Source organism: Dipodomys spectabilis, unplaced genomic scaffold (genome assembly GCF_019054845.1).
Source record: "Dipodomys spectabilis isolate Male_0828 unplaced genomic scaffold, ASM1905484v1 ptg000576l, whole genome shotgun sequence".
In the NCBI taxonomy this organism is placed as follows: domain Eukaryota; kingdom Metazoa; phylum Chordata; class Mammalia; order Rodentia; family Heteromyidae; genus Dipodomys; species Dipodomys spectabilis.
Genome location: NW_024871253.1, coordinates 1,476,092 through 1,486,609, shown reverse-complemented (window position 1 = coordinate 1,486,609; position 10,518 = coordinate 1,476,092). Strand labels below are relative to the sequence as shown.

Sequence of the window (10,518 nt, the reverse complement as noted above, 5' to 3'; positions counted from 1 at the left end):
CTCAGTCTCCAATGACGTGCGGGGTGGGTGACGTCACGTGGTCAAAGTTCGGCCGGCGCAGGGGAGGAGTGGAGGTAGAATAGCGCGACGCCCTTCCTTTCCCACTGACAGCTATCCCCAAAGCCTCTTCAGCCCGCGATCACTGTGAACATGCAGACTGGATGTCTCTACGTATGTGTGCCGAGGCTGGGGAGGGGTTCATTCACGTAAGCGCCCTGGGAACACTGAACACGAAATCACCTCTCATTCCAGACTTTAGGTCATCTTGAGTGCCACGCCCCGACGAAGCGGGGGCGGCGCCGGCGCCGTGACGTCATCTTGGAGCGTCGGAAGACGCGCGGGCTGCGCGGAGATGTTGGAATCGTTGTTGGCTATTGGTGGCCTGGTGCTGCTTCGAGGTGAGATGTTGAGGCTTCGGGGAAGAGTCAGGCCTTGCTGGGGGTCGGGGGGGGGGGGATCGGGGGCGTATAGGGAAAGGATCCTGGGTCCTGGGTCACAGGTAGGAACTTGTGAAGCCGGAAATCTCATGAACGAATTAATCCGTCCCTCGCTCTCCCCAGATTCCGTGGAGTGGGAGGGGCGCAGTCTCCTGAAGGCTCTTGTCAAGAAATCTGCGCTAAGGTGAGTTATCCCTCAGTGAGGGCCTGCCCATCCTGCCCTGGGAAGGGAGTCTATAACTGACTCTAAACTTTCCCCTCTGCCTTAGTGGGGAGCAAGTCCATGTCCTGGGCTGTGAAGTAAGCGAGGAAGAATTTCGAGAAGGTTTTGAATCCGATGTCAACAGCCGGTAAGTACATATGGAAAGGGATTTCATTAGGAGTGGGTTCTCTGGTGCTAAAGGACTTCCTCAGGGCTGGGAAGGTGGCTCAGTGGTAGAGCGCTTGCCTTGCATGCTTGAGGCCCTGGGTTTGATTCCTCAGCACCACATAAGCAGAAAAAAAGCCGGAAGTGGCGTTGTGGCTCAAGTGGTAGAGTGCTAGCCTTGAGCTGAAGAGCTGAGGGACAGCGCCCAGGCCCAGAGTTCAGGCCCCACAACCGGACCCCCCCCCCCCCCCAAAAATTAAAGGACTTCCTCAGCAGTTAAAAAACAACCACCACCCACAACCTGGTACGTAGTAGTGAGGTTGGACAGCCAAATCTAGTGGTAGGGAAACAAGTGTGACCACGCTACATGTTTTAAACAAGCCGTTTGGTTCGCAACTATTATATACCTAACCTTCAAGTCATTAGATGCTATCTCCAGCAAATTAGTAAAAGTTAAGAATGTATCTCCTTTGCTGTGTGACCTCCAAAATTATTGATTTGTATGTTGTGTGTGTGTACATGCATGAGTGTGCTAATACAGGTGTTCAAACTGAGAGCCTTGAGCTCTTGCTTGGCTTTTTTTGCTCAAGATTGGAACTCTACCACCTGAGCCAGCCACACTTCCACTCTGGCTTTTGTTGGTTACTTGGAGATAAGAGTCTCCCTCATGGATGTGTCTGCATGGGCTGTCTTCAAATTAGAAGCCTCAGATCTCAGCCACCTGAGTAGCTAAAAATACAGCCATGAGCCATCATTGCCCAGCAAAATCAGTGATATATTTTTAAGTCAGAAAACTGATTTTGCTGACAGGTTTGATTACTTGTAGCATTTTGTTTTTGTTTTTGTCGGTCATGGGACTTGAACTCTGGGCCTGGGAGCTGTCCCTCAGCTCTTCAGCTCCATGCTAGCGCTCTACCACTTTAGCTACAGTGCCACTTCCAGTTTTCTGGTGGTTTATTGGAGATAGGAGTTTCAGGGACTTTCTTGCCCGGGCTGGCTTTGAACCGGGATCCTCAGATCACAGCCTCCTGAGTAGCTAAGATTACGCGTGAGCCATGGGTGCTGGGTTCCTGACTTGTAGCATTTTATAGGATGAGGTTTTTCCTTGGTAACAGTTTCTAATTGTCTTTATCATTTGTATGGCCACCCCCCCCACACACACACCTATAAGGTTTAACATGGTCTAGTTTAAAACATTCTAGCCTTGTGAACCGTTCTGATATTTTATAACAAAATTGTCAGCAGCCTGATTTTTAACAGGTAACAATTTAAGAGCCTAAAATTTACTTAGTTTTTTTTTGGGGGGGAGTCCTGTCATGGAGCCTGAGCGCTGTCCCTCAGCTCTTCAGCTCAAGGCTAGTGCTCTACCACATGAGCCACAGTGCCACTTCCAGCCTTTTTCTTTTTGCTTATGTGGTGCTGAGGAATCAAACCCAGGGCCTCATACATGCAAGGCAAGCACTCTACCACTGAGCCACCTTTCCAGCCCCAAACTTACTTACTTTTTATTCCCTGTGGTCATTCCTGTTTTAGGAGCAACTTCTTAAGTATTCATTGAAAGAATGGATGTAAATCACAAAGAAGATGAGAATTAGTAAGAGCAAAGATAAGGGAGAAATGGTGATGACTTGAACAATCCAAAGTAGAGACCCTGGAAGTTGAGAGAGTAATAGAAGTAAAATGGATGTGTGGCCCATGCCTGTAATCCTAGCTATTTGAGATATAATGGAGGAGAGGAGTTGACCATGGTTTGAGGTCATCCTTAACATGAAAGTTTTGAGACTCCATTTTGGATAATGGCTAGATGCAGTGGTACTCACCTGTCATCCCAGACACAAAGAGAAGCACAAATAAGACTCTCATTCCAGAACTTCCCAGGCATAAAGTGAGACTCTATCTCAAAAATAACCTACATAAAAAGGGGTTAGCAGAGGGACTTAAGTAGAGAGAGGCTTAAGCAGTAGAGCATCTACTTAGCAGTACAAGGTACTGAGTTCAAAACTCAGTACTGCAAAATAAATGAATAAAGCCAGCGACCAGTGGCTCATAACCTGTAAACCTAGCTACTCAAGAAGCTGAGATCTGAGGATTGTAGTTCAAAGCCAGCCCTGGCAGGAAAGTCCATGAGACTCTTATCTCCAGAGAAGCCAGAAGTGTAGCTGTGGCTCAGTAGTAGAGCACTAACCTTGAGCAAAAAATATCCAGGGGAGCCAGGCACTGGTGACTCATGCCTAATCCTAGCTACTCAGGAGACTTGAGATCTGAAGATGCAGTTCAGAGCCAGCCTGGGCAGGAAAGTCCATGAGACCCTTATCTCCAATTAACCACCAAAAAACCAGAACTGGTGCTGTGGCTCAAGTAGTAGAGTGCTAGCCTTGAGCTGAAGAGGTAAGGGACAGTGCCCAGGCCCTGAGTTCAAGTCCCAGACCAGCACAAAACAAAACAAAGAATAAATGGAAGACTGTAGTAGATAGAGTTCAGCATTAGAAACCCTACTAGAAAGTAAGAATAAGCAGACTCTGCCTTTGACTTAAAGGCGTTGAAATGGTATCCCGAAGGCAATTGGGAAGAGAATGCTAATACTATACCTGATAAAAACAACAGTCCAGAGCCGTGCACTGATGGCTCACGCCTGTAATCCTAGCTATTCAAGAGGCTGAGATCTGAGGATCTCAGAAAAGTCTCTGAGACTCTTATCTCCAATAAACCACTAGAAAACCGAAGTGGCACTATGGCTCAGGTGGTAGAGTGCTCGCCTTGAGCTGAAGAGCGTAGGGACAGCGCCCAAGTCCAGAGTTCAAGTCCCATGACCAACAAAAAAAAATAAAACATTCCAATAATCACCATGTGAAAGGTGGTTTGGAAGGAAGCATCCTAGAGACTGGGAGATGAGGTAGGAAGGCTATTATAGTAATCCAGGTTCACTTATTAGTTGTGTGTATAGTGGGCACAGATTGTAAAGCAGGTGTTGTATTAGGCACTGGAGGCAGAACAGTGGATGAGCAGACTTATTTCCTGCCCTAATAAATCTTAGAAAACACTACTAGAAGTGTTTCATTCAGTGGCAGTTTGGATGGAGAGTTTAGAACAAATGTCAGAGATTTTACTGGCTAGAATTCCCAGACAGGTGACCTTAGGCAAGTAATAAAGTCAAGCTTAGTGTTTAGGCTGTCAAACACAGCTGTGTAATCATTGGCTTCTCACTAATTAGTTCTCATTAATATTTGGAGTATTAGAGAAAATTGAGGAAACAGTCCCAAAGATCTAAGGAAGAAATTTGGAAGTTGGGGTTAAAGGTAATAGGTTTCCTGTTTTCTTTTACAGGCTCATTTACCATGACCTCTTTAGAGACCCACTCAACTGGTCAAAAACTGGGGAGGCCCATCCTGGGGGACCTCTGGGAGCCTTGAGAGCCATGTGCAGGACAGATTCTTGTTCTATCACCATTGCTGTTGATTCCCTCAGCTGGTTGTTGCTTCATCTTCCCTGTACTGAACTCTGCCAGACTCTGCATGTTCTGAGCCATGGAAACTCCTACCCTGGTGAGACCTCTCCTCTCATATATCTCCTGCCAAACAATGTCCCCTGTTCCCTCCCACCCTAAGAAGAATAATCAGTTATCTCCAGTCAGGCCTTCTGCCATCTCTTTAACTATTTTGGTTTTCATTGTGTTTTCGAGTGTGTATGTGTGTGTGTCCTGGGACTTAAACCTCATGGCCTGCGTGCTGTCTCTGAGTTTCTCTTGCTCATGGCTAGCATTCTGACACTTGAGCCACAACTCCACTTGCAGATTTTTTTTTTTTTAATATAGTTTGTTGGAAATTAAGATTCACAAACCACGATCCTCAGATCTCAGGCTCCTGAGATCTGGGATTATAGGCATGAGCCCGTTAAGCTTTTTTTGTTGTTGTTACAATTTTTTGTTGCTTTTTATTTTTTTGCTTGGTTATTTATTTTTGTTAATTTGTCTTTATTGGGGTTTAGGACATAGGATGAGAAAGGTCACTTTTCCCCCTCACCCCGCCCCCCCCCCCACTTGCTTTTATTTTTGAGACAGGATCTTGCTGTGTAACTCAGGCTGAATTAGAGGCACCCAGGGAGTGACTCCCTCCCCAATGCTCTGACTATAAACATCTTTTTTTTTCTTTTTCTTTTTTTCCTTTTTTGGCCAGTCCTGGGGCTTGAACTCAAGGCCTAGGCACTGTCCCTGCCCCTTGCTCAAGGCCAGAACTCCTACCACTTGAGCCACAGCACCACTTCCAGCATTTTCCATTTATGTGGTACTGAGGAACCAAACCTAGAGTTTCATGCATGCTAGGCAAGCACTCTACCACTAAGCCACATTCCCAGCCAAGAGGATTCTTTTGATGTTTTGCTTTCGGTTTTCTTTTTTGAGATAAGGTCTCAGGATATAATCCTGGTGGTCTTGAACTCATTGTTTTACTGGCTCCACCTCCCAAGTGTTGGGATCACTAGTGCATGCTGCCACATCCATAAAGTTTGTTGTTTTTTTGTCGGCCATAGGGCCTGAACTCTGGGCCTGGGCACTGTCCCTCAGCTTGTCAGCTCAGGGCTAGCACCCTACCACTTGAGCCATAGTACTTCCTGCTTTTTCTGCTTATGTGGTACTGAGGAATTGAACCCAGGGCCTCATGCATGCGAAGCAAGCACTCTACCACTGAGCCACCTTCCCAGCCCCTGTTGTTTTATTGTTTTCTTTTTCCCAAAGTTTTTGGTTTTGGGTTTTTTGTTGTTGTTGGTCATGGGGCTTGAACTCTGGGCCTGGCCGCTGTCCCTGAGCTTTTCTTCTCAAGGTGAACACTCTTACCATGTGAGCCACAGCACCACTTCTGGTTTTCTGGTGGTTAATTGGAGATAAGAATCTCATGAACTTTCCTGCCCGGGCTGGCTTTAAACTTTGATCCTCAGATGGTGCCTCCAGAGTAGCTAGAATTACAGGCATAAACCACCTGTACCTGGCTGAAAACAAAGTTTTTTTTAACTCCTTACAGTGATGCAATAAATATTAAGTACATACAATGTATCTGGTCCATTTTAAATAATGAAAAAGTAAAAATTAACATGTCTTCCTGGAGCTCAGAGTCTCAAAAAGGACATGGAGAAATAAACGCAGTTACAAGATAATCTGATAGGGCTGAGGTGTCTTAGGGACTGTGATGATAAAAGGATGTCCACCAGGCACCTGAAGAAAGGAATTACCTTGAATATCCTGAAGAGCAAGAGATCAGCCAGGCAGATTTGGCACTAGCCCTGAAGCGCACTGTGATACTAGCATACACCTGGGGTCAGACACAACCAGCCATATGTTGAAGTACTTGATTTCTCAGTGCTTTACTTTTCCCTGTAAAGGGTATAAAGCGGGGCATATAAAGAGTTGGCATGATGGGCTGGGAAGGTGGCTCAGTGGTAGAGCGCTTGCCTTGCATGCTCGAGGCCCTGGGTTCGATTCCTCAGCACCACATAAGCAAAAAGAAAAAAGCTGGAAGTGGCGCTGTGGCTCAAGTGGTAGAGCGCTAGCCTTGAGCTGAAGAGCTGAGGGACAGCACCCAGGCCCAGAGTTCAGGCCCCCGACCGGACCCAAAAAAAAGAGTTGGCATGAGCCAGGTGTCGGTGTCTCATGCCTGTAATCCTAGCTAGTCAGGAGGCTGAGATCTAAGGATCACAGTTCAAAGCCAGCCCAGGCAGGAAAGTCCATGAGACTCTTATCTCCAATAAACCACTCACAAAACGAGAAGTGGTACTATGGCTCAAAGTGGTAGTGCACTAGCCTTGAGCTGAAGGACAGTGCCAGGTCCAGAGTTCAAGCCCCACGGCTGACAAAAAAGTTGGCATGAGTGTAATCCTCACTTTTAGGAAGCAGAGGCAACAGTGGGGCCTGTGATAGGTAGCATTAGAATTAAACTCCTTGAAATTGCCACATGATATGAGCTGACTTTGTGAGGATTAAAGTGATAGTGTTTAGTACTGTTAATGCTTCCAAAAGGAGAAGAGAAACACAACTGAGATCTTGATACGTTCCAAAAATTGCAAATAGTTCATTAAGAGATGAACTGGATTGGGGCAGTGGAAGCACACACCTGTAATCAATCCTAGCTACTCAGAAGGCTAAGATCTGAGATCACAGTTTGAAGTCAGCCTGGGCAGGAAAGTGCATGGGATTAACCACCAGAAGCCAACTGGAGCTGTGGCTCAAGTAATAGATTGCTAGCCTTGAGTAGAAAAGGCAAAGGAACAATGCCTAAGCCCTGAGTTCTAGCCCCAGTACCAACACACACACACACACACACACCCCACACACAAATGGCTGGAGTTAATGGATGCCAGTGATTAAATTCCATGCTGAAAAGTCGAAGTCAGAGTTGTGCCCTGGTCAGATTGCACTAGAGTAAGGTTTATTAAAAGTGTGGACTTGGAAGCAGTGTTGTGATTGAAAGTGGTTGAACACTAGCTTTGAGCAAAACAGCTCAGGGACAGTACCCAGGCTCTGAGTTCAGGCCCCATGACTGACCAAAAAGAAGACAAACATTAGCAAGCACTAGTGACTCATGCCTGTAATCCCAGTTATTCAGAAGGCTGAGATCTAACGATTGCAGTTGGATGCCAACCAGGGCAGGAAAGTCTGTGAGTCTCTTAGCTCTAATTAGGCACAGAAAAAGCTGGAAGTGGTGCCGTGGCTCAAGTGGTAGAGTACTAGTTCAAGGACAGCACTCAAGCCCAGAGTTCATGCCCCAGGATCAGTCCGAGGGAAAAAAATAAACTCAGGGGCTGGGAAGTTGGCTCAGTGGTAGAGCGCTTGCCTTGCATGCCTGAGGCCCTGGGTTTGATTCCTCAGCACCACATAAGCAAAAAGAAAAAAGCCGGAAGTGGCGTTGTGGCTCAAGTGGTAGAGCACTAGCCTTGAGCTGAAGAGCTGAGGGATATCGCCCAGGCCCAGAGTTCAGACCCCACAACTGGACCCAATAAATAAATAAATAAACAAACAAACAAACTCAGGGCAGGGCATTAAGATTGGTCAAGGTAAATTGAGGTTGGGGCCGAGTTGATAGAATGTGCACCTCTCCTTCCTTTTTCTTCCCTATTTCTATGCCTATCCTGAATGCTCCCCACTATCCTTCATGCCCTACTTTTTTTTTTTTTTTTTTTTTGTCCCCTTCTAGGTGTTAACCCCCCTGTAGGGCAGGTGCGTGTGTTGGGCCTGCTGCATGAAGAGCTTCATGGGCAAGGCCCCTTGGGAGCACTGAGCAGCCTTGCTCAAACAGAGGTGACCATGGATGGTAAAATGGGCCAGGCTTCAGTTCACATCCTCTATCGAAGGCCCCAACAACGCCCAGCTTATCAGGTCAACAGAAGCAACAGGGAAGACTAGAGATTTGGGTCAGAAAGAGGTGTCATAATGGAAAGTGCCGTGAGAAAGCTGATGGCTTAGTATGCATGGGATAGAACCCAGGGCCTTGGGCCATGTATGTGTGCTGAGTATATACTATACACCTGAGCCAGGTCCTCTTATGTTTTCTATCATTTACCTCCTTTTATTTTCACTGTGAGTACATTATATCCCCATTTTGCAGACTGTGAAACCAGTCCATAGAAGTTTAACTTGAAGCCATTTGGCCAAGATAGTAAAACTAAAAGTGGCAAGTGGCATAGCCAGCATTTGAACTCAGGATTGTTTTTGATTCAGCCTGCCAACTTAACTATGGAAAGATGCTATCTTCCAGAAAATGGAAAGTTTAAAGTCCTAAGATTATTGGAGAAAGGAGCTATGAGGTCCTGAAACGTGAAAAATAAATGAAACTTTTTTTCTTATACACAGACTCAGTGGTTCTCCATCCTTCCTGACTTCAACCTGGATCTCCAAGAGGGACCTCTAGAGTCCCAGCAGCAGCCAAGTTCCCACGTACCTCTGGTATTTATGTTTGCCTTGGCATCAGTGGCTCACACCTAGCTACCAAGGAGGATTGTGGTTCAAAGCCAGCCCAAGCAGGAAAGTCATATCACCAATTACCTACCCACCCATAATCTCCAATTATCCAGAAGTGGAGCTGTGCTCAAGTGGTAGAGCACTAGCCTTGAGCAGAAAAGGGACAGCACCTAGGTTTAAGCCCCAGTTCTAACAACAAAAAAAGTTTGGGGGCTAGAAAAAGGAAATGAAGCTGGGCGCTAATGGCTCACACCTATAATCCTAGCTACTAAGGAGGCTGAGAAGTGAGGATCATGGTGCAAAGCCAGCTCGGGCAGGAAAGTGTGAGACTCTTCAAGTAACCACCAGAAAAGTGGCACTGGTTCAAATGGTAGAGCGCTAGCCTTGAGCTGAAGAGCTGAGTGTGGACAGCGCCCAGGCCCAGAGTTCAGGCCCCACAACCGACAGAGGGAAAAAAAAAAAAAGAGAGAGGGAAATACAAACTGCAGAGGTTTGGGGGTGAGGCCAGGGACCCCAGTGATGTGGCTGAGTGGCAGCATATGTTTGTACCTACAGGTGGATCCCACAACTCACTTGACTTTTAACCTTCACCTGTCCAAGAAAGAAAGAGAAGCCAAAGAGAACCTGACTCTGCCCTTCCAATTCAGCTCTGAAAAGTAAGATTGGAACATAAATGCCTGGATTCCTGGGTAGAGCTGAGCAACTGGATCACAGAGTGATAGGGTGTTGACAGATTATTGATTAACCTTTCATGACTTTATAGGGGCTGAAGTCCACCTTGCAGAGACAAGTAGGGAGTGGTAGTGGCTCTCTATTCATATATACCCTCCCACAATGGCGGAAGGTTTTGTCTTATCTCTCCATTAGAGCTTTAGACTCACCACTGTGGTTCTCCCCCATAACAATCTGGGCCTTGGCTAAGCCAAACTATACTGCGGAAATGTGGCTCTTCCTCTACAGCAGTGCTAGGACAGGAAGCTACATGGGTGTGGCAACGCTGGTTAAGTGGCAGAGTATATGCCTTTCCTTGCTTGTGGGTGGGTGAGACAAGGATACCAAATCCTGGCCCTCAGGCTGCTAAGAATGTAAGTTTTGTTAGTTGTACAAAAGCACTATCCCAAATCCAAATGGTCTGGGGAAACTTTAGTTCTAACCAAACATGAAGGTCAAAGAAAGGGACTTGGACCAAGAAAATGGTACAGGGGCCTGTCTGAGTCATGATTGTCTGAGTCATATGGAAAAGTAAATTCACACTTGACTCCTGTCACTCATCCTACTCAGCATCAACTCTTTCCTCCTCAGACAGCAGGCTTTGCTGCGACCTGGACCAGGTCAGTCTTCCAGCCACATCTTCTATGAGCCAGATGTTTATGATGATCTGGACCAAGAAGACCCCGATGAAGACCTAGATATTTGACTGACCAGATTTGACTAGACAACGAGAAGAAACACTGTGGACTTAGAAGCACCTTTGTGTTGTTTGAATTGACCTTACCTTGTCCCTGTACCACCTTTGCTGCTTTGTATATGTAGGCCCTGCTGTGCCAAGAAGTAGCATGTCATCAGGGCAGCAAATGGGTGAGAGTATATTGTAAGGCAAGCAAGTAACCTTCCAAATTAAAATATATATATATATAGATACAGATACCACACATATATGTATGTATATATGTATATACCTCTTTTTTTTTTTGGTCGGTCATGGGGCCTGAACTCTGGGCTTAGGCGCTGTCCCTGAGCTCTTCAGCTCAAGGCGAGCACTGTACCGCTTG

At 46.4% G+C, this 10,518-nt stretch overlaps 1 protein-coding gene across 1 annotated transcript; it reads left to right on the top strand.

Annotated features, from left to right (window-relative positions):
• The first annotated feature begins 47 nt into the window (after window positions 1-47).
• Window positions 48-10,393, top strand: Elp5 (elongator acetyltransferase complex subunit 5). The gene is made up of 9 exons (XM_042670777.1): window positions 48-171; window positions 253-398; window positions 561-621; window positions 707-787; window positions 4,129-4,346; window positions 7,983-8,164; window positions 8,639-8,731; window positions 9,302-9,402; window positions 10,049-10,393. Exons 2-9 carry the CDS (start codon window positions 353-355, stop codon window positions 10,161-10,163), a joined length of 897 nt encoding a protein of 298 aa, XP_042526711.1. The 5' UTR covers window positions 48-171; window positions 253-352; the 3' UTR covers window positions 10,164-10,393.
• Window positions 10,394-10,518: the final 125 nt, after the last annotated feature.

Coding starts and splice junctions, on each gene's coding strand:
- Elp5 (XM_042670777.1), top strand. CDS start 353: ATGTTGGAATCGTTGTTGGCTATTGGTGGCCTGGTGCTGCTTCGAG. Junction 788..4,128: donor GAATCCGATGTCAACAGCCG/GTAAGTACATAT, acceptor TTTCTTTTACAG/GCTCATTTACCATGACCTCT. Junction 9,403..10,048: donor TTCCAATTCAGCTCTGAAAA/GTAAGATTGGAA, acceptor TTTCCTCCTCAG/ACAGCAGGCTTTGCTGCGAC.